This window comes from Thamnophis elegans, chromosome 2, assembly GCF_009769535.1.
Source record: "Thamnophis elegans isolate rThaEle1 chromosome 2, rThaEle1.pri, whole genome shotgun sequence".
Classification (NCBI taxonomy): domain Eukaryota; kingdom Metazoa; phylum Chordata; class Lepidosauria; order Squamata; family Colubridae; genus Thamnophis; species Thamnophis elegans.
Genome location: NC_045542.1, coordinates 56061147 through 56085659, shown reverse-complemented (window position 1 = coordinate 56085659; position 24513 = coordinate 56061147). Strand labels below are relative to the sequence as shown.

General features: G+C 40.4%; 1 protein-coding gene and 1 non-coding gene across 4 annotated transcripts in view; one reads left to right on the top strand and one right to left on the bottom strand.

Moving 5' to 3' along the window:
- ST6GALNAC2 (ST6 N-acetylgalactosaminide alpha-2,6-sialyltransferase 2) overlaps nucleotides 1-5656 on the top strand; it is a 57704-nt gene extending 52048 nt beyond the window's left edge. For 2 of the 3 annotated variants that reach the window (XM_032208521.1, XM_032208520.1), the window contains 4 exons: nucleotides 422-525; nucleotides 1965-2048; nucleotides 2803-2902; nucleotides 3266-5656. In XM_032208521.1, the coding sequence (XP_032064412.1) occupies nucleotides 422-525; nucleotides 1965-2048; nucleotides 2803-2902; nucleotides 3266-3433 (456 nt within the window). In that variant the 3' untranslated portion in view covers nucleotides 3434-5656. The remainder of the gene's footprint in view (nucleotides 1-421; nucleotides 526-1964; nucleotides 2049-2802; nucleotides 2903-3265) is intronic. The other variant, XM_032208522.1, reaches the window with a different exon arrangement.
- Nucleotides 5657-14051: 8395 nt separating this feature from the next.
- Nucleotides 14052-14134, bottom strand: LOC116505119. Its single transcript, XR_004254902.1, has one exon. It is a non-coding gene; the product is annotated as a small nucleolar RNA R38 (small nucleolar RNA).
- Nucleotides 14135-24513: the final 10379 nt, after the last annotated feature.

Below are 24513 nucleotides of genomic sequence, written 5' to 3'. Positions count from 1 at the left end.
TTTCAAAGTCGAAGAGCCAGCGCTGTCCAAAGATGTCTCTGTCTCTGTGGTCATGTGGCCGGCATGACTAAATGCCGAAGGCACACGGAGCACTGTTACTTTTCCACCAAAGGTGGTTCCTATTTTTATACTTGCATTTTTACATGCTTTAGAACTGCTAAGTTGGCAGAAGCTGGGACAAGTAATGGGAGCTCACTCTGTTACGTGGCGCTAGGGATTCGAACTGCTGAACTGCCAACTTTTCTGATCGACAAACTTAGCGTCTTAGCCACTGAGCCACCACGTCCCTAGGGGAACAGAGATAGAAAATGGTTTATCTGGGAAACGGTATACATAAATGGCTGGAATTATACATGCTTCACTGCAATATATTTTTCTTTGCCAAACCTCATGCTTATATTTCCCTTTATGTTGATTGTAGGGCATACAATACATTTTCATTCCATCAAATGTACGAGACTATATCATGCTTCGGTCTGCCATTTTGGGCAGTCCTGTCCCAGAGGGCTATGACAAGGGTGATACGTAAGTAATTCTGCTTGCAGAATTCTTATTCCTCTACTTAATGAACCACACAATATTATTTTAATGTTTTTAAACTTCTGGTTTAGCATGTGACCTCATCATCACAAAGTCTACTGACCACATGAAGCCTTTATAAACAGAAGAACACTGACATCCCCTAAACTCCGCTGAAGATGTTACTTAGCCTGGTAATGAAATGTTTGGAAACCAACCCACAAGCTTGGAGAACGAACCTTCACCCACACCACTTTATCTCACTTTTAGGGATTGGATTATGCTAATCCTAATCTGCATCCTGTGTTATGTTCCTCTCCTTTTTCAGAAATATCCACTGTATTAAAAACTTTCCACTTACAAAGCAGATTAAACTGTGGGCAGCCCAGTACGTTTCTTTAGATATAGAGTGTTTTCTATACCACAGAGTCACATATGATAACATAATTGGAAAGGGCATCACAGAGACTATTGTTGGAATGGGTATTTCTGTCTTACATGCACATATAACAACAACACAGAACATCATGCATAACTCCCCTACATCCCTTATAAATCATCCTGTTGATGAGCACAGGTTATAGAAAGAAAGGGGCAAGAGGATAACTGTCTCTGCATGCCACACTATCCTCTCTTTTGTGCCTCTTTCTTGAGCTGGAAAAAGATTGTTGAAGAAGTTGATGATAAAATTTAGCTGGATTGGGGAGGCTTGGTATTCTGATGGGTCAGAGTGAAGGTGTTTAGGTAAGCTCCCTGTTGGGAGAGCAAGTGCATTCAGAGAAGCGTTGTGAGAATTGTGTTGGAGAACACACAAACCAGCATACAGAGACACTGCAGTTTAAATAGGCTTTTACTTTCATGGAAATAGAGGTATCAGAGTCCATCAAACAGTCCAAGTCATACACGGTTAAGACAGTCAGTCATCAATGTCTTTCAGTTAAGGGATAATCCAAATAACATAGTCTAGTATCATATAATCAATTCAGTACTCAAAGTTTGCTAGCAGTTGCAAAACTTACAGTAGCTCATGGCACTCAGATCAGATCAGCCTAGAATCTAACAGAGAGCTAATAGTTGTTCTGGCTCCCTCTTATGTCCGATTGAGGAAAACAGCAACCAATCACATTTTACAGTATGATTTAAAGAAACAGGTACAACATTGCTATATGATTTATATATTGCCAACCCAACTGTTAGATTATATTCCTAACATAAGGCCTTCATGGGCAGCATCCGACGTTCCCTTTCATATCTTGACACTAGGCTCCAAACCATCTTGAATATTTGAAGTCCCCCCCCCCCACTGTGAACACCTGTTGTTTCAGATCTTACCAGGAGTGCTATTGTTTAATCACTTAAATTTATTTCCAGTTGTGGGGTTAATTGAATTGCTTAATCATAGAAGTGTTACTAAAGCTTTGTTTTCCTTTTCTTTCTTTCCATAGCCCTTGGAAATATTTTGGATCTGAGACATCTGCAGGGAAATTCAAGATGCTGCACCCAGAATTCATGTATTATCTAAAAGAAAGGTGATGTTTTTGAGTTTTTTATTGCTGCAACAGAACTTGAAGTTAAGAGCAGTTGATTATTCACTGAGTAGCCATTTATGTATGAATAGTAATAGCACTTAGACTTATATACCTCTTTACAGTGCTTTGCAGCCCTTTCTAAGCGATTTACAGAGTCAGCATATTGCCGCCAACAATCTGGGTCCCCATTTTACCCACCTCGGTAGGATGGAAGGCTGAGTAAACCTTGAGCCAGTGAGATTTGAACTGCCGAACTGCAGCTAGCAGTCAGCTGAAGTAGCCTGCAGACTTAGTCTAACCACTGTGCCACCTCATAACTCTGAAAGTTATGTACCTTTCACATAATTTTTCACATACCTAGGGCAGGGGCAAGGCTGAGAAGGGGATTTGAATATTTTATTTGACTGATATGAACAATAGCAAAGAAGCAAAGAACAGCATTGTATTATATACCAGTTCATCCTTTGGATATCCAATATTTGGGTTTTGTTCAAAACACCTACTCTTTTTGACCTGGAAACCCTAATGATATTTAAAGACACCCCCCCCCCCCGCCTCCAATAATACAAACATGAAAGCAGGCATTTGGAAACACTCCCTATCAGATTTTGTCAGTTTGCAAACCTTGCATGTCAAGGAGACATGTGAAACCTTCCTATTTGCCAGCTTCTAACATATGAAAACTAAGGAAAGATCAAAGTATTCTGATTTTTCCATTAAAATTTCTGCTGAACCTCCCTCTTTCTCTTCCCAGGTTTTTAAAATCAGAAATGATTAATTCTCAGTTTGGCCATCTCTACATACCCAGCACTGGAGCACTTATGCTTTTAACAGCTCTACACACTTGTGATCAGGTATTCAGTGTCCCTTTTTCCAGTTTTTGATAGCTGACTAACAGACAGTGGAGATTTAAAACTACTGGTAGGGTGAATTAGTGCCTTACGAAAAACAGTGAAATGGAAGACCTATCTTTTGCTTCCAAGGTATACTAATTCCACTTGTATGCTTTGGAGGAAATGGGAATGTTGCTTTTTTGTTTGTTACTCCAAACCATGTGTCATTTGGGCATCTACTTCATGCTGGCTGACATTCCATCTGATGCAGCTTTGTTTCTCCAAGGGAAATTCCTTGGCCATGTAAGCAGCCAGCATGAAAAACCGTATCTCTTGGTTCATGCCTGTCCCTTGCTCAACCTTTCACTTCCTCTCCTTCGTTAGGTCAGTGCCTATGGATTCATCACGGAGAATTACAAGTTGTTTTCGGATCATTACTACGAACAGGAGAAAAAGCCCTTGGTATTCTATGCCAATCATGATATGTTACTAGAAGCCGAGCTATGGAAGAGCTTGCATCGAGTTGGCATCATGAAGCTCTATCAGCGATGAAGATGAGCTGTTCTGTGGGGATGAAAATCTTCTCTTGACTTTCTTTGTATAAGAGCTCTTCTCATGAAGAGGAGCCCTTTTTTGTGTGTGTCCAGAAATGAAACTGATCAGCAGCACACTCCAGGCATATTGGACAGTTGAGGACTCTGGGAATCATCCCCATTGGATTTGGTACAGACAGACCCATCTGCTGTTAACAGTGGTGCAGCCAGGAGATGCAGCAAAATTACTGCTTTACAGGAGAATCTGAAATAGAGTTTTATTTATTGTAGGCAAGCAATGCTCTTATGCTTTACATTATGCAGATTTGGACGTCACTCCACTATCCTCCATTTAGGACACTTCCAGCTAATCAGTGCTGCGGACCACAGAACTTTGCTCACAACTATCATTTTACAGTCTTAAACGCAGAAGGCCACAGCCATCACAACAGGGCTCCTATTCTCAAACTCAGCATGGCCTGCATCCAGAAAAAATGGCTTTATTGAAGGTGAATAAGTTCTAATAAAGAGGATACTATTCCAATAGTTGTTTCTAGTAAGAAGGGGCATCTTCGCCAATCTGTCTTGGATTATATAGATCTCTCATCCATCACAAACCTGAACTCAGGGATCCTTTGAGGTGTACAAACATTTGGCCCCCTTCTGTTTTCACAGTCAAGTGCAATGTTACTGAGTAATTTTTCCACCTCCACAGTGGGAGAGATCAGCCTCTAAATGTTGTCCAGTCGGTAGTCAAGACTATTGACTATTACGATGTTCAAAATCAATCTGTGCTAGGAAAGTTGTGGGTGATACCTCTCTAAATGTTCAGTAGCCTGGATTTCTCTAAAGACAAATTGTGGCTTGGGAAAAGAGACAGTTGCAGATGCAAACCTAACCAAGTGTTCTTATTAAATGTATTTATATATAAAGTAGCAATAAATTTGAGTGTCACTGTTACTCAAAATGATTCAGTTTTCTTTAAGAGGTGGAGAACACATGTTTTGACACCTCTGGAATATCAAAAAGCAAAAGAGCCCCCCAATGAATAAATAAACACAGCCAGTTTAGTCTAGTGATCAAAGCACCAGGCTAAAACCAGAAGGCTGTGAGTTCTAGTTCCACCTTAATCATGAAAACCAGCTGGGTGACCTTGGGTGAGTCACTCTCTCAACCCACAATATCAAGACTCTGGCAACAAACTGGTCAGTCAATTCCTTTCATAATCAATTGATCAGCACTCCATGATCTGAAAAAAAATGAGCCTGCCCTTGTGGGAAAACATTAGAAAGAAAAAAACAAGAGAGATGAACAAGAGGCTAAAGGATCAGAAGGCGGCGTATTAAAGCAAAGCATGTGGGCCTGTGACACATGATTATTCTCATAATATAGCCTGTTACAGTTATCCCTTGTTCTAAACAACCTACTTCCCCTGTTGTATGTCAGCACAAGAGTCTGCAGGTGGCCATTATAACTAGCCCTACCAGATATTGTAAAGAAAGTTGGAAGTTTCTCACTTTTCTGGTCTTTAATTTTTCCTCCCTTTGGAGGTTGGCACCTATCAGACCTTCAGCTGATCCATGTTAGGAATGCCCATAATACTATTACAGTATAAGGTTACAGTAATAGAATCTTGCAAGTCTGGATGTGCCCTCACCCTCTCCTCCCATTATCTTCAATGAGAACCAGAGTTCTATCTGAAGTGCTTTCTCAAATTACTTTTCTGCCCCAAACTCAAAGATTTCATTTATCTGACTGGCCTTGGCTGTGGCTTTTTCTCCTATCCCTCAGTATTATTCCTACTGCCCATTACAAGTTCCAGAGTATCACTCTTATTTGTTTCCAATTCTTGCATCCATAGGTGTGAAAATAAGACCAGTCTAGGACTCCATCTCAGATGGAAATCTTTGAAACCCCAGTAGGAACCCTCAAAGAAAGGAGATCACAATAGAAAGGAGCTGACTGACTACTTGGAGGACTTACTTTCCCAGAAGACAAGGCCTGATAAGGTCAATTGGCTGGGTCAAGTAGCTCAGATCTAGAATATAATGCAGCGGTTCTCCAGACCACCAGGAGACAGGGAGTGTGGGGAATGGTTTCCTATACGTAATGTTATCCTGCCCATGTGCAAATGAAGCTTTATACGCTCCCCCACTTGCACAGCCCGGTTCCCAACAGCATGAGTTTATAATGCACTTAATTAGAATTAATTAATTGTTCTAACGAGACTAGACAAGGGACATGGTGGTTCAGTGGCTAAGACGCTGAGCTTGTTGATCAGAAAGGTCAGCAGTTCGAATCCCTAGCGCCACATAACGGAGTGAGCGCCTGTTACTTGTCACAGCCTCTGCCAACCTAGCAGTTTGAAGGCACATTAAAAATGCAAGTAGAAAAATAGGAACCATCTTTGGTGGGAAGGTAACAGCATTCCGTGCGCCTTCGCTGTTGAGTCTTGCGGGCTACATGACCATGGAGACGTCTTTCACTTTGAAACGGAGATGAGCACCGCCCACTAGAGTCAGGAACGACTAGCATATATGTGTGAGGGGAACCTTTACCTTTAGCAAGACTAGGATCTATGCTAAATTTTTGAGAGCAGTTAGGATTTTGTCTTTTGCCTTAGTGTTCCTTGCCATGAAATGGCAGTTAATACTGTTGCCAATTTCACACAATCTCAGTGGTTCCATAAAGGTGGATTGGGAGGCTGGGACTGCATATTTCCTACCATTGTGATGTAATAACTTCTGTAATCCTTAATTTATTCTCATTGTTCTGAATCCAGTTGTTCCAGTCCAAGAATTCTCCTAGAGTTTGTTAAAGGATCCCTATCATTCGTACTCTAGGTGGGTCATGCTAGACATGTGCCACTCCACTGCATCTCCTCTCTTTTGGAAGCAAATAGAGAACTGGGTTTGCTTTTGTATGCTGCTAGCATCAGGGGTCCCATTTGGTTACTTTCTGTAAAATTGCTTGCCTGCTTTTACAGCTGCATTGAGACATGAAACAATCATAAAAAGGTCTCGCCTTAAAACCCTTTCTTCCGCTATATAATTTTCTCATTGTTATTGTACATATATTAAAAAAAAATTGACACTGTCCCTGCAATGTAACACCACACAATTTCCAATTTCAGGATGCTGAGACACTCCCAGCCCCCAATGGAGCATAGAACTGGCTGCAGATTCTGAATTCCAAATTTTTAAACTTAGAAATTCAAAGCTTTACGGAACAAGGGGCTATAAAATGCATTCAAATTGCGAACTAGTGGAATTTTCAGTTCTTTATGATGTTTTCCTTTATTGCTTTCCCAGTATTTTTCTCTTCCCCGTGGTATTTTAAATAACATTTCGAGAAAATTGGAATGACTTATTACAACATGCTGACTTTATGTCAAGTTTTTATAATGATGTGTCTTTATTTATTTCAATCCACTTATTGATTTAATCAAAACTCGATAGAAGTCATTTCCACATACATGTGTGATTATATCTCTTAAAAGGCTGACATAGGGTCAAAGCCAACAGTATTTTTTATATCAAGAAGGTATAAAGTGTTTTTTCTAGGATGAAGCTTCAAGGCCTGTGAATAACAAACTGGAGTTGATCTTATCCAAACGAAGTGGGAATGGAATCCCCCAAAATGGGCTGAGCAATATAATTTATTTAAAAAAAATATTAACAATTACTAAAATTTACTTGTCTTACAATTACCTATATGTAATCATATTCACCTGCTCTCAGGTTAAAAAATAAAATCAGTTGCTACTTTTGGAAACATTTTGGACGCATCTCCCAGAGGCCATAGCAGAATTTGTGGTGAGAAACACGTGTCACCAAATAGGTTTTTTTTAAAAAGAAAAATGGAGAAGGGGGGAAAAAATCTACTGCTACCCAGGTGCATTATGCAATCTGTCATCCCTCTGCCCTTGCACAGGGTGCATGCTTTGTTTCATAGGGTGCACAGCCTCATCTAGAAACGCAGTCATATTAAATGAGCAAGAAAGCATTGCAAAGTGCCGGGCTGGTGGTGTTTGAGGGAATGCACCTAGTGAGAGGGCAAGAGTAACACTAACTGTGGTCCACGGGGGCCAAAATTTCCTCTCAAGCTAATTAAACAACCACAAGGTTCCAAGAAGCAAAAGAAAGGGATGTTGACACAAGTAACCTTGCCAACACCTCACATTGGTTTCTGTAAGGTAAGTTTAAATAGCAATGAGAAGATCAGAATCATGTCTTTGTTCTGCTGAAAAGTAATGGCTAGTGACAGCGGGTTGCAAGCACATAAGGGGAATAGATAGATGTAACCTGAAACGTTTCCCCACTTTGTATAATTGCATAAATGTTGAATGATCTTTCAGCTTTTGTTTTTCATGGGGTGGAGGGTGGGAGAGAGGAATAGAAATTTCTGTCCTTCTGACTGAATAGATTAAATCAAAAAGGCGTCCTGGCTGAAGAAGAGGAGGAAAAGAGGAGAAAAAGAGGAGAAAAACCCGTGTTTTCCGCTCATTGTAAAATGAATGAGCAGACCCTACCCAGAAAAGGCATTCAGTCCTGCCCATTAGCAGTTTTCTGGGAGTCCTGCTCTACTAAAATAAAAAGAAACACGCAATAATGCAGTATTTTCAAGCCAGCACAGCCACCGCTGTCCTCATTATCACAAACACAAGAGTTCTCATGATAAGTTTGGCCTGAAGACCCTCAGGCATTATTTAGAGACTGTTCATTGAGGAAATTACTGGTTCCATTTGATTCACAAATGTAATGATCCATTGCCCCCTCCAGTCTGCAATACAAAGATATTCAACTTGCAAAAAGCTTAGGTAGAACAGCACGCATATCCATTGTTTTATGGAAGGTTGCACTGGAAGGTTGTAGAGTAAGTAATAACATCAACATGATTAATGCCCAGCGTGCTCCAGAATTGCATTACAAAATAGTGTCCAGACTCTTTCTGCCTATTATGGCAAGCAGTGAATAAAATAATTATTCTCTTGGCTACCTCACCTCCAGATCAGGAGTAGCACATCTCTTGAATCCTAGTTATCTGGGAACATGAAGTGGCAGAGTGATAGTAAAGCTTGAGGGCTTCCTTGATGGACATAACAATTCTGTGCCAGATATCTCCACATCATCCAATCCTGCTGTGCTTGGTGTCAGCCTTAATGGTATCCAGCCAGTGTTCTTTGGCAGCCTGATTTCCTTTAACCTCTAATTATTCCAAATGTAACTATTTTCTCCAGTGAATTCCCGCAATGACATGGCCAAAATAAATGGGAGTTTTGCAATTTTGCCTTCTCAGTACATTTCTGTTGTTATCTGCGCCAAACTCATATTCACCTTTGTTTCTTTAAATGGCAATTTATACCTAAGCTGTAAGAAATTAAGGGGGGGGGGGAATACCATTACTACATGAATTTCACTCGATCGCCCACCCTTGACAACATGAGGACACGTTATCAACTCAGTATGGCTGGATGCTCTGCAACACTACCAAGCTACCCTTTGCTAACTATACAAATGCAAAGTGAGGCTGCAGTCCTGGAATACAAAACCAAGGCAAGTGCTGCTGATAAAATCTTGATAGCCAGCAGTTTGGGAACAGTTAGTACAGGAGTTTCCATTTTGTGTGATCTTGCAGAGCCCCAATTGCTCATCTCCAGAGGATCCCCAAACCCCAGAATCACAAATTAAGAACCTACACTGTATTTGCTGGCATAACCTTTAGAGTTGTCTTGAAAAATGCCACGCCGTTGTAGAAAAACGTGAACAAAGTGATAAGAAAACTGTTGACATTGGAGAGGTTGATGAACTCGAACTCTATCTTAGACCTCAAAATAATGGAAGGGGAGAAAATTTGGCAGAGATAAGAACACCTTTGGCAGAAGCACCAGTGATAACCAAAGACAAGCTGATGGAAAGAACAGTTGAAGGGTTTCGAGTGTTTAAAAGATATGCAATGAACAAGTTGCTAAAAGAAGTCCACATAAGATTTACTAACAACTACAGAATACAGATTTTACAAATGGCAAGATATTGGATGGCACTATTTCTAGAAGGATACAGGATGACGAACTGAAATGTTACAACAGAAATTAAGTTAAACTTAGTTAAATTTTGAGTATTATGTATGACAAAGTAATAATATAATTGAATAAATGTTTAATAATGATAATAATGTATCTATATATACTAGAGGGATAATATGGAATTTTATATAAACTGTGAGAATATAAAGATGTAATACCATTGGATGATGTAATGAAATGCCATAATATATAATTTACTTTAGTTAGCATGCTTCACATAAAAAGGAGGTAACAACAGTTATACCCAATGAATGTTTTATAATCATAATTGTATATCTATAATTTGATTGATATGAACAATGGAATGTGCTGAAATGAGTAAGTTGACATATGAAATTAGAGAACAAGATAAATAATTTTATAGGATATGGTATTTATCTTATATGTGGTTAGATTAAAAAAAAATACATGGAATTGAAAATTATTAAGAGAATGTTACAAAAAATGAATCAGAATAGGGTATAAAAATATTTTATTATTGGATATATTGAAGATGATGCAATGAACTACAATGAACCAATATTTAGAATATTATTTAAAATGAGGAAATAATAGTGAGTCAAATAAATGAAGTACTATAATAACAATGTATATAAACATATTTGATTGACAATATGTGACCTTATATAAAGTTTAAGTGATGACTATGGAAAGAATGCACAAAAACCTTGTAACCAACCAACACTGTACATAATGAAGATTTTTTTACGTTATGTTTTTGTCTATGTTTAAAAATAAACAACTTTTTATATAAAAAAAAATGCCATGGCATTTAAAACACTTACAGATAATGCAACAAAAGCAATTACGGTTCTTGCAAGATATGTGCATCAAACATGGAATTTGCTTATACAACATTTGCTTTGAAAATGTATATATTTAGACACATGGGGGGGGAGCATTTGATCCCCTGCTGATTTTGTACGACAAAGAAATGATCAGTCTGTAATTTTAATGGTAGGTTTAACAGTGAGAAACAGAATAACAAGAAAAAAATCCAGAAAAATGGACTTAAAAGTTATAAATTGATTTGCACTTTTTCACCCCTTTGCAAAACATAAACTTAGTACTTCGTGGCTAAACCCTTGTTGGCAATCAGAGATTGGACGTTTCTTGTGGTTGGCCACGTCTCAGGAGGGATTTTGTCCCAGTCCTCTTTGCAGAACATCTCCAAGTCATTAAGGTTTTGAGGCTAACAGTTAGAAGCTCGAACCTTCAGCTCCCTCCAGATTTTAAATGCCATGTCATTTAAAACACCTACAGACAATGCAACAAAAGCAATTATGGAATTTCAAACGTGCAATTTGCTTACACAGTATCTACTGTGAAAATGTATACATTTAGGAACATACCTATGCAGGGAAGCAAGCTTCTACACATCCCACTCACCCGCTCCACTTTTTTTAACGTTCCATATGAAGCTTGAGGAAATGACTTTTTGATTTTTCCTGGCCTTATTTCCTATCATTTTGGAAAGTAGGAAAGACATGGAACATTCTTAAAACATTCCTTTTAAAAACACAAGAGAATACTCTTCTCTTTAGAAAACCCTAGGTAGTTAACTTCATTCCTTAGTTGTCTTATGTTTTAATTTTCTATTTTTCCTCTTTGGAAGGGCAGAAAAGAAAGCTATGGTGGCAAAAAGGTGTTTCACACCCTTTCCCCACTTGTTCACCATGGGTGTAAAGGATCAGCTGGAAAAAAGATATCAACAAAAAACCTGAATCACAAGGATTCAAATGTGTCTCGGTGTATATCGCCCCTGGAGATAGCAAACACCATCCTTGCAGTCTTGAACCCAGTAGTTCTGCTTTGGTTTTGACAAATCTACGCTCTCTGACCAGATCATTTAATTCTGACTATGTTATGAGATATGAGGCTCACCAGACATGCACGATTTAAAATCTGAATCATCATCATTGTCTGTGCCTGACTGGTGCATTGCAGCATCTTTGTCTGTTTCACCTAAGCTCCTTTTCTCTGGAGGGCTCAAGTACTGGCAGATTGTCATCATGTTGCACTGGCCTCAGACTTGGGTAATTGTCTCCCTCTGAGTCAAATGGCTGCCTAAATACTTCCTCTGGGTATGTATGTGTATTCCCCTTGTATTGCCACTATGCTTGCCTGTACATGTGCATGGGGAAGTACAAGGATTGGCAGCATGAATTTTAACCTTGATCATTTGACTGAGAGGGAGACATAAACTGGAGTGGCCATGGCATTCTGAGCTACTGCCCAACTCCCAACTGAAATACATTGAGAAAACTTGGTTTAGAAATATTTTTCTTCACAGACCTAGCCCAGATTTGGGCCATTCCCGTTTTTTTCTGATGATAGCTGCGACTATCACTCCTAAAGTGATCCTGTCCTTTTTGGAATTATTCAGCTAACAGAGCGAGCCTTGGGAAGACCCTTTACAACATTTTTTTCCCTCTGTCCCATTGGGATGGAAAGAATTACAAGGTAGGAGAAAAGCATGGATAGTTTCTATGTAATCAAATAATGCCTTTGCGCAAAGAGATGCTTTGGGAAATCTATGTTCCACTCTGGGTCACATGACCAAGATGGGAAGGGCTTAGAATCAAAGTGTTGACAACATTCCAAGCCGCTGCTTCCAATGACATCTTCCGTCAGGATGCACTTGGTTTTCTCCATAGCCCCTAGTCTGGATCTATTGTTAAATCCAATTTTTCTTTTGCCTGCCACTTCCAGACACCAAATTTGGCTTGGCTCTGGTTTTAGAGTGCAATCCTGCTAACATAGAGATAATTGCAATCTTCCTTACCAAGTTTAACTCCACATTTTCACTCGGTTAGATAGAAGGACCCTAAGCATAAACATCTTCCTTTATTTCAAAGACTGGCAATGTACAATCATATGACATTGCCATATTCATGCTAGCCCCCACAAACTGGATTGTTCAATTGTCTGAATTCTTTGTGGTTGACTAGCTTGGTCCTCAAGCTAGTCAACCACAATTTAGTGTAATGAGTCTTTGAAACCCAGTCCATGTCAAAGTGCTACTCACATCCAGATGTAATCTTGTCACATGCATTCCCAACAGGCTTACATGGAACTCTGCTTCCAGGAAAAGTTTCAGAGGTGGGTTGTGCTGCTTGTTACCAGCAAACACTGAGATTGTTCTAAAGAAAAAAAATACAATTGCTGCGTTTAATTTTAACTATCTCAAGAAGTCAATGTAATCATTTGCAAAGCAATTGTTTCAGAAGACCACTCCCTGGTGAATAGCCTCAGCTGATATTAATTTTCCCTCACGGCTGAATTTTCAGACAGGGATAACATCACATCACAGGCTTGAGTGAACAAATGCCAAAACAACTGAAAAGCAGTTAAAATTCAGCTGGAGAAATAACTCTTAAATTAACACTAACTGATCTTGAAAAACTAAGGCAGAGTGGACTTACTCAGTACAAACAAATGAGCACAGTTACCAACAGTCCCTGGGACCAGGAACTTCCCTACTAAGTCGGATGGTCATAAAGCAGGATGTCACATGACCAGACTTATGATAACCATTCCTGCAGTCCAGTTGCTATTAGGTGAATTCCATTTAGTTACAATGTCTCCAAGTTACATGGCTGCCATTTGTGAACTCCTTCCAGCTTTCTCTTTTGACTTTGCTTGTTGGAAGCTGGAAGTGAAGGTTAAAAATGGTGATCACATGCAATTAATACTAATTGCAAAGCCAGTTACCAAATGCCTAAATCACAATCACATGATCATGCTGACACTGGAATGGCTGCAACTATGGGTATGGGTTGTAAGTCCCACTCATTCAGCACACCAGTAATTTTGAACAGTCACTGAACAAGTGGTTGTTAAATGAGGACTACCTGCATTTGCATAAAAGTGACCAGAACACCCCAAAGTTGTTGTGCCTTGTTTTGTCTCAATGCAATGTTTAAACCCTACCATTTGATTTATGAATCATGATATTATAAGGATTGTGTAAACCTACCACAATTCAATTTGATCAACTTGACTAAAATACATGGCCCTGAACAGGCTACCAGCAAGCTACCAAAAAGTCACCCAAGATCATGCAAATGTAATTCAGGAGCAAATTTAAAGAATTCCTAATCCTCAAGGAGCACAGTAATACGTACACCTTATTGACTCTCCAAACAAAAAGAATGCATCACATTGGATGTGTTTAAAGAGCATTCCAGCAAGTTTGCTGACATGAAGCACTATTTCCTGCCTTTGATTAATACTTCAATATTTATTAACCTCAGAATGACTATAAATGGAAAGGTTACTGGGTAGTTGTCCGACTTCCCTAACTGCAGCTTTCAAAAGCATCCAAGCACCCATACCTTGGAATGTAGATCTGAAGAGATGCATCTCTAACACTCTTCTCCAAAAAGGGATTTTCTTGGGATTAGAGCTTACAGTGAAGATATGTGACATCTGCATTCCTGTCTGAGTTGACTCCCATGGCAAATATATGCAGCCTTGCAACCTGAGGATCAGTCAGACATATTATCAGAGACAGCTTAATTTTTACAACACTTGCTTTTACATTTTTCAGGTGAGCTTCAGAATCCACAATTCCACAAAAAGAGTAACTTTCTCTTTTCAGACAGGGATAACTCTGTATCATCAGTAGCTCAGTTCTTTTTAACTTTGATGAACGTTACCTAACCAAACCTGTCTTTTGAGCAGCAAACAAATCCTAATACTGATGCCTAGCAAATTTTAAACATACCTTATGCATGCAAGTTGATGGAGAGTTATGTCCCCCAGTCCACAGATACTTGAGATGTTTCCATGCTGTATGATGTGCTATGTTAGGAAATAAATTATGTTATTATTCATACTCGTGAACAGACACCCAAGACATGCTGGGGAACACACCACCTCTTAACATGACTTTTCCAAATTAATTCCCTTCAGGTACATAAAAATTATGGAACTGCAATCTTATCCCACAAGGGGGTGGGGATAGAGTTGAACTGAAGAATCCACATGAAGAATCTATATACAAGTGTACAAATGATAAAACTATTCCTAAAATGAACAAAATACTAGTCACCTATTGTTCTGTGTAACCCCCCCCCCCTTTTAAACCTACCATGTTCTTTAAACTTTGCCGAATGGTAGCTTTCCCAAAATATTGGTCTCAATTAAAGGTTCATAGTTACAGAATAAAAACATAATCGGTGGATCCCCCCCCCCCCCAAAGTTAAAGAAACAATGAAGTTTGTGTTTTACTAATACAGAGGTCTGCTCTCCATTTCGCTTTTGGAGACCAAGAGGGCTATTATAGATCGGCCCTGCACAAACCAGGGAGACCACGAAGCAGCAGCAAAGACCATTCTGACTGCTGCCGTCTAATGATCGTCGGGATCTTTGCAATCTACGTCTGTAACCCTGACCGCATCACATGCACCATCAGAAAACACCCGCCTGCACGAGTTTTCCAGCTCCTAGAAGCGAAATAACCTTAAAAATAACAAAGCGGCAGACGGAGCCAGTCAACCGATTCATCTTCTCTCTCGCTTCCCTCCCCACCCCCGTCCTTACTTCGGTTCCGCGTCCTCTTAGAAACAAACCCCGCGAAGGATTGCACTGGATCCCGCAAAAGTCAAGGTCTTACCCGCCATGGGATCACGACGATCGAGCGGTAGAAATGAACTCGCGCCTGCGCAAAATGGATCTTTACTTCCTCCGCGCGGGATGGAAGTCTCGTTGTCTCTCGCGCGACTCCAAACACTCCCGGCGAGCATGTGGCTCCTTCAGTCCCTGGGAGGGGTATTTCGATAAGAGGGCAAAGGCGGGCCTTTCTAATGTAGGGGCTTGCTGCAGGAGTATGGTTGCTTCATCTTCGGCAGATGTTCCTCTTTTTAGAGTAGCGCATATTTTTTAAGATTTCTCACAGTGGGCTGGGAGAACAGCTCTGTTAATACGTTGCAAAATTATATTAATTTATATTAAAACAACTGGCCGCTGTGATACAATTGTATAAATAATAATAATAATAATAATAATAATAATAATAATAATAAATATAATAAATTATATTAATTTATATTAAAACAACTGGCCGCTGTGATACAATTGTATAATAAATAATAATAATAATAATAATAATATAATAATAATAATAATAATAATAATAATAAATATAATAAATATAATTTTGCAACGTATTAACAGAGCTGTTCTCCCAGCCCACTGTGAGAAATCTTAAAGAATATGCGCTACTCTAAAAAGAGGAACATCTGCCGAAGATGAAGCAACCATACTCCTGCAGCAAGCCCCTACATTAGAAAGGCCCGCCTTTGCCCTCTTATCGAAATACCCCTCCCAGGGACTGAAGGAGCCACATGCTCGCCGGGAGTGTTTGGAGTCGCGTGAGAGACAATGAGACTTCCATCCCGGCAAAACAACTGGCCGCTGTGATACAATTGTATAATAATAATAATAATAATTATTATTATTAAAGTACCTAGTCACACAACAGAAAAAGCATCAAAGCCAAAGTGGAAAATCCGTTTAGAACAAAAAATCAAAAAATTAAGGGCAGATGCTAGTAACTTAAAGAACATGCATGAGCAACGGCTTAAAAACAACAAAATCATAGATCGGCTAATCACATAGTTGGATCATAAAATGCTTAGAAACAACTGGCATTAGCAAAAATGTTACATCCTTTACTGAAAAGGCGATGAAACAATGGAGAACTGAGTTGGCAGTAGGGAATGAGATCTACGGAATGGTTAATATCAAGCGAGGAATTTTCCAGGGTGATTCACTTTCACCTCTTCTCTTCATCATCGCAATGATCCCACTATCAGTAATCTTAAAAAAAATGAAATTAGGCTACCAAACAGCCAAAGAAGCTGAAAAAATTTCGCATTTACTATATATGGATGATTTGAAACTCTATGGAAAGTCAGAAATAGAAATCCAATCATTGACAAACACAGTCCGAGTATTCAGCACCAATATTTCAATGCAGTTTGGCATGGAAAAATGCGCCACTGTATCCATAAAAAGGGGCAAAATCACTGCATGTGAGGGAACTGAAATGCCCAATGGCCAATTAATTAAATGCAAAGAAAATGAAGCCTACAAATACTTAGGCATTCTGCAGTTGGATAACATCAAGCATGGAGAAGTAAAAACTATTGTCAGGCGAGAGTACACCAACAGAGTTAGGAAAATTTTGAAATCTAAATTGAATGGTGGAAATACAATCAAGGCCATAAATACCTGGGCAATACCAGTTATAAGATACACAGCTGATATAGTTAACTGGACACAAGCTGATTTGGACCTTTTGGATCGAAAAACCAGGAAACTAATGACAATGCACTACAGTTTACATCCACGTGGTGATACTGATAGACTGTACCTGCCCCGAAAATCAGGTGGCAGAGGATTATTACAAGTGAAGCAAACAGTTGAAGAAGAAAAACATGCACTGGCTGATTATTTAAAAGAAAGTCAAGAACATCTATTAATCGAAGTAAAGAACAAAAATCTACTGAAGGCCCAACAGACGAAACAAGAATACAGAAAAGATGTGATAAAATCAAGAATGGAGAGTTGGCAGAACAAAGCACTGCATGGCCAATTTCTGGAAAAAATAAAAGATAAAGTGGACAGTGAACAAACTTGGTTATGGTTAACAACAGGTACATTAAAGAAAGAAACAGAGTCACTAATCCTGGCTGCGCAAGAACAAGCTATCTGCACAAATGCCATTAAAGCCAAAATCGAAAAATCCTCTGATGATGCCAAATGCAGACTTTGCAAAGAAGCTGATGAAACTGTTGATCACATACTCAGCTGCTGTAAAAAATCGCGCAGACTGATTATAAATTGCGGCACAATTCAGTAGCACAAATGATCCATTGGAATTTGTGCAAAAATTATAATATTAAAACAGCAACAAACTGGTGGGAACATCAGCCTGAAAAAGTCACCGAAAATCAGATGGTCAAGATCTTGTGGGATTTCCGTATACAAACGGACAAAATACTGGCGCATAATACACCAGACATCACACCGGTTGAGAAAAATAAGGTCACAATCATAGACATCGCAATACCAGGTGATAGCAGGGTCGCTGAGAAGGAACATGAAAAAATCGCAAGATACCAGGACTTAAAAATCGAAATTCAACGACTATGGCACAAACCAGCAGTGATAATTCCAGTGGTAATTGGCACACTGGGTGCTATTCCAAAAGCACTGGAATTACATTTAAAACAGTTAAAAATTGACAAAATCACCATCAGTCAAATAAAAAAAGCCGCACTGCTTGGATCTGCACGCATATTACGAAAATACGTTATGACGTCCTAGGCCCCTGGGTGGGGCCCGACTAGTAACCAATGCCAAATCCGGCGAAACAACTGGCCGCTGTGATACAATTGTATAATAATAATATAATTTCTCATTTTATTATTTTTATTATATTGCTGTATCTTTTAAACTGTTGTGGGGTATGTTTGCGAAGAATGCTTGGTTGACACGTATGAGGGGATTGAGAGTGCAGACTGACTCCTTGAGTCAGTAGCCGAGCTGGCGTTTGAGTTCCCCAGGCTTATAGTGCTGGGGGATTTCAACCTGCCGTTGCTCGGCGAACGCTCTGATTGGAGCACAGGAGTTCATGGCTTCCATGACAGCCATGGACTTGACCCAGGTAATTCAGGGTCCGACTCATACAACGGGTCACACGCTCGACCTCGTGTTTCTCTCGGAGCAGTGGAGACGTGATCTAGATTTGACGGGCATTGAGATCTTGCCCTTGTCATGGTCAGATCACTTCCTACTGAGGCTTGACTTTCGGAAACCAATCCCCCACTGTAGGGAGGGGGAACCGATTAGGTGGTTCCGCCCCAGGCACCTGATGCACCCTATGGGATTTCAGATGGCGCTTGGTGAGATACCTGACTCCCTGGCCCATAGTCCGGCGGAGTTCTTGGTCGCTGCTTGGAATACAGCGGCGGCGGAGGCTCTAAACTGGATTGCGCCTTTACGGCCTCTCTGCGGCAATGGATCCAGGAGGGCTCCTTGTTTACCAAGGAACTCCGGGAGATGAAGTGCCAAAAGAGATGCCTAGAGCGATGCTGGAGGGCTAGTAACTCTGAATCCGACCGAACACAATTAAGAGCCTTTATTAGGACTTATCTAGTGGCGATACGGGCGGCAAAAGGTGCTCATTTTTCCGCTCTTATTGCATCCACAGAATCTCGCCAATCTGTTTAGGATAGCACGCTCCCTCTTGAAAGGGAGGGATACAGGTGAGCCCTTACAGGGTAGAGCTGAGGAGTTTGTTCAGTTTCTGTCGGATAAAATCCCTCGGATTCGGATGGACCTGGACTCCACTTGGACAGTATCAGCCGAGATGCCAGGGGCGGGTCTTGATCGGATTTCGTGGAGCGAGTTTCAACTTGTCGCTCCTGAGGAAGTGGACAAGGCCATGGGAGCAGTGAGTGCTTCCACCTGTTTATTGGACCCGTGTCCATCCTGGCTGGTCTCAACCAGCAGGGAGGTGACATGTGGTTGGCTCCAGAGGACTGTTAATACCTCTCTCTAGGAGGGATCCCTCCCCCACCCCCTAAAGGATGCGGTGGTGAGACCCCTCCTTAAGAAACCTTCCCTGGATCCAGCCATCTTAAACAACTATCATCCAGTCTCCAACCTCCCGTTCGTAGGGAAGGTTGTTGAGAAGGTGGTGGCCTTTTAATTCCGACGGACCTTGGATGAAGCAGATTATCTGGATCCCTTTCAGTCAGGTTTCAGGCCTGGTTACGGCACCGAAACTGCTTTGGTCGCGCTGATCGATGATCTCTGGCGGGCCAGGGATAGAGGACATTCCTCTATCCTAGAGCTTCTTGACCTCTCAGCGGCCTTCGATACCATTGACCATGGTATCCTTCTGTGGCGGTTACGGGAGGTGGGAGTGGGAGTGGGGTGCCGCAGGGTTCGGTCCTGTCCCCCCTCCTATTTAATATCTACATGAAGCCGCTGGGTGAGATCATACGCCGGCACGGGATCAAATATCATCAGTATGCGGACGATATTCAATTGTATCTGTCTACCCCATGCCAACTCAGCAAAGCAGTGGAAGTGATATGCCAGTGCCTGGAGGCTGTCAGGGTCTGGATGGGAGCAAACAAGCTTGCACTCAATCCAGACAAGACCGAGTGGCTATTGATGTTGCTTCCCAAGGATAGTCCAGACATTCCACCTCTTAGCCTGGGGGGTGAAATTATACAGAGAGGGCCCACAATTTGGGTGTCCTCCTGGACCTGCAGCTGACGTTAGAACACCATCTGTCAGCTGTGACCAGAGGGGTTTTTGCCCAGGTTTGCCTGGTGCACCAGTTGCGGCCCTATCTGGACCGGGAGGCACTTCAAATGGTCACTCATGCCCTCGTCACCTCAAGACTGGATTACTGTAACGCGCTCTACATGGGGCTGCCCCTGAAGAATGTTCGAAGACTGCAGTTGGTCCAGAATGCAGCCACGCGAGTGATACTGAGTGTACCTAGATACACCCATGTTACACCCATCCTCCGTGAGCTGCACTGGCTCCCTATTGGTCTCTGGACGCACTTCAAGGTGCTAGTCATTACTTTTAATGCCCTACATGGTTTAGGACCTGGCTACCTGAGAGACCGCCTCCTGCCACATACCTCCCAACGACCAACAAGATCTCACAGGCTGGGCCTCCTCCGAGTGCCGTCGACTGGACAATGCCGGCTGGTGGCCCCCCAGGGGAGGGCCTTGTCTGTAGCTGCACCGGCCCTGTGGAATGATCTACCCATAGAGATCCGGACCCTTACCACTCTCCCGGCCTTCCGTAAAGCCACTAAGACCTGCCTGTTCCTGCAGGCCTGGGGCTGTTGATCAATGTCCAGCCCCACATAGACTGAATGGATGTTGTGTAATTTTAACAATTGTATTTTTTACTTTAAAAATTTTAAATGCTTTTTATCTGTCTGTAAGCCGCCCAGAGTCCCAAGGGAGTGGGCGGCATACAAATTTTATTAAATTGAAATTGAAATTGAAATCTCAAACCAGATTACTAAAACTTTCACCTCCCATTCCCCCCCCTCCTTGATCTAAGTATGAACATATCATGAATTCACATCTGAATCTGGGGAAGAGTTTTGATCCCATTTTTAATGATCCCTATTGAAGAAATCATATTTTTTCATAGTTGAGACAGACTGGTTTGACATTTTCAGAAGAATCCAAGTGTTTGAGGCTAGGCAGGATGATATCTTCTACTACGCATACTGTATAGTTACTTTTTGGGCACCACTGTGGGAGGGTGTATATGTTTTTAATCTTATAAACTACCCAGAGTCATTCCTTCACAAATGAAAATTATTTGCCTGCTCATGTTGAAAAATAATACAATAAAATCCCATCAAGCAATTGTGAGAAATGCTAGCAGCACTGAGTGTGTCAATTTTTAATATAGTAAATATTGATACATATAATTCATAAAAACATTTTGGGGGGTTGTCCATAGTTTATAAATGTGGGAAGAGTTGTAGGGGGAAAACGTTTAATAAACATGGCCCTGGATTATTATTACTATAAGAACACTCACATTTTGCTATTTTCATTTTGGATACATTTTACCACTAGGGGGCACTGCTGCCACACCCAGATTTCTAACTTTTCATTTTACTGCTTCTGATGGCTTTTGCATTATATCATAGAAATTAGGAGGTTTGTCTTGCTACAACATACCCCCCCCCCAATCAGTTATATATTTGTTTTTAAATAAAAACTGTAGGCAGGATTATTTATCGGCTCATTAGTACTTGCCAAATAGGAAAAAGCTAACAAACGTTGCATGTTGTATAATATACTGACATGGATTTAGCATAATTATCTTCAAAAGGATATGCATAAAATTGAAGAATAAGCTGTTTCACTTTTATCTGACACTTATCTGACAATTCTTTTGTGAATAACAAAAGAGAAAATTCTCTACAAATTAGGACATGTACGAAGTAGTAACAGCATGAAGTATTTATCCCAAGATTTGGATTGAAATGTGATAGACAAGGGTAATTAAAGAATTTGCAAACAAAAAATCCAGTGATTTGATTTGCAGTATCAGAAGAATGGAAAGAAACAGCTCATTTGGGAAAAATACGATGCATTGCAAAAATTTGTACTGCCATGAGTAAAGTTGTTGTTTCTAAATCACAGACAGGAGAGAAAAATCCAAATAAAATTCTATAATGTTCACTCATTATTGAAAATAGGAGAAATATTGGCTATTCATTTCATCCCATCTCTTTTGAAGATTTGGACATCTTAGTATATATAGAAGTTCTGCATATTATATAAACATGTATGTGTGTGTGTATGTGTGTATGTGTGTATGTGTGACTTCCATGAATTTGGAAGAGGAAATGAACTTCATAAAAAAATTCATAGTGCCACACTGTGCTTAGGAGAGCTCATACAAATACATCTCCCCTTAGGGTTAGGTGTCTAATGAATTCAGAGAGGAAAACAAATATCACTAATGCATTTGAAGAGGCTTGCTGTGGTAAGAGGCTCTTAACATTTCCAATCTTCTTTATTTTCATTTCTTGGATAAATAAATGAGAAAATCCTATTGAGATGAAAATCCACCTAGGGTTAGGGCTAGGCTTCCATGAATTTGGAGTGGAAAACTAATATCAATAATAGATTCAGAGAAACTCAGTATGCTTAGGTTATGTGATTCTGTCTCTCTGTGTTGGCACACACACACAATAGATTAGATAGATAGATAGATAGATAGATAGATAGATAGATAGATAGATAGATAGATAGATAGATAGATAGATAGGTAGGTAGGTAGGTAGGTAGGTAGGTAGGTAGGTAGGTAGGTAGGTAGATATTTTGGTATTTGGTATTTATTGGACATTTATAGGCCGCCCTTTTCCCTGAGGGGACTCAGGGCGGCTTACAATCAAAAGATAGATAATCTCAGAAATGAAAATATAGCTGGCATTTTCTAATTGGCAGAAGATATGCCATATTATTTTGTGTTTATACACAGAAAGACAAAGATAAGAAAAACATAGAAAATAGTATGGCATTTATGCATCTCCTGTAGTTCTGCAAATACCCTACACATTTTCTCCTCCTGATAGCTAGTCTGAATTATTTGCATAGTGGCTCTCTGATACAGCTGCTGCTCCTATGTCCTCCTGAGGCCTGGATTTTCAATCAGAAGTGCTGCTCTGAATGCCACTGGCATCTCACTGTCCTGATTTGCACAGTTTTTGTCCCTCCCTTTTGTTTCCTATGGGTTCCCGTAGCTTAAGTAATGGAAATATTGCAGGAGCCAAAAAAAACTCCAGGGCTCACATTCACTGGAGCGCGTGATATTAAATCTCTCTTACGTCCATGAATCTCCCATCTGAATTGGTGCTTTGGTCACCTTTATCCAAATGCATAGCCTGTTCCCTTTCTTGCTTTTGGGCAATGCAAAGCTGGGAAAGGCGCTGCACTTTGAACTCTTGGAAGCTGCTTTTTGAAGTGGGATAGTCCTGACTTTTAAAAGCAAAGGAGTTGCACTGCTTTGTATGGCTTCCTCTTGCTTCTGAGGCCCGCAGCAGAGACTCCTGTGCTTGTACTGCATATGGGCAGGAACCTAATGGTTATAATTGGTTGCTGAATGTGAAGAAGCTCTGAATGGCAGAAGTCATACATGTCACATTGCCTCTATCTCTCAGGGAAGAGCAGTGTCATCATGGCATCAATTGCCTCTAACTTTGCCCTCACTCTGTGGAACATCATTCCCCAGAAGTGAGGCTGGCCCCAAGCCTATTCACCTTGAAGGCCTTCAAAACAGGTTTTCCAACTGTTGGAAGAAATGTCCTTCTGGGGTCAGTTCCAAGTGGGGGAAAAGACACTGGAAACACAGAGGCTGCTTGGAAAGATGATTTAATGGTGGATAGGATCACATGGCTTGAATTCCTGAACAGAAAATGGGGATCACATGCTTCAAGATGTTGGGTGAAAAAGAAAGGAGAGAAAAGGGGCTTGCTGAGAGTCCCTGAGTTTTATGCCCTCTCTGGCCTTTGATGTTGATCTTGTATTCTCTAGGCTGTGTTTTGAGTCCAAGTTTGGTTGAGCATTGCTTCTTCCCAGGTGCCCTGTGGTGAGATGGGTAAAGGGCCAATACTGTCATGCCTTAATCCCATCACCCTGGAGCTGAATGGGGAAGATCTTTGTTATGTAGAATAGACTGGCTCAGGCCTTTTAATGGCCCACTGAAAAAGATGGGGGCTATTAAGAGTGAGTCCGTTTCCTGCCTAAAAACAACATGTTTTTTCATTTCTTATCCAGGGAAATATCATATCTTGTGTTTTCAATATGTCACAGGATATTTCATTTTTCTAGGAGAGAGATGGGTTTTTACTTCCTACAGATGTATTATATGCATTTTAGTTGTTTCCAACTGTATTTAGTGAGCTGTACAACATATGTTTTCATCAGTCTTTCCAACTCCATATATACCCAATTTTGTTCCATAGAATACACCCCAATTCAGCTTTATTACGTCCCCCATTCCTCCAAATGTGGAAGGTGAGGTAGGGAATCACATACCTGTTTAATTGAATGAACAGTATCCCTGGATATCACCTTGTTTTATTATGTCTTAAACTTGTATTGCACACTCTTTGGTGAACAGTTACTAAAAAAATAATGTACAAATATGATATCTAAGACAAAAGAAGTGTTTTGTGTGTAGATGCAATAAAATGTCTATTTGGATGGGGAAGCAGTGGCCCTTAGTTATTTAAAATTGTTTAAATCTGGGTGTGTTTTTTAACATTGGTAATCTAACTGAGGGATTAACATACAGAAATATCTTCTTTTTGTTAAATTCAAGATTTTTGTAAGTTTCTTCAGCAACCCTACTGAAATGTTGCATTTTCAAGAATTTTGTTTAAAGCAAAGACAGGGAAGGAAGATAACTAAGTTTAGAAACACAAATATTTACTGCTT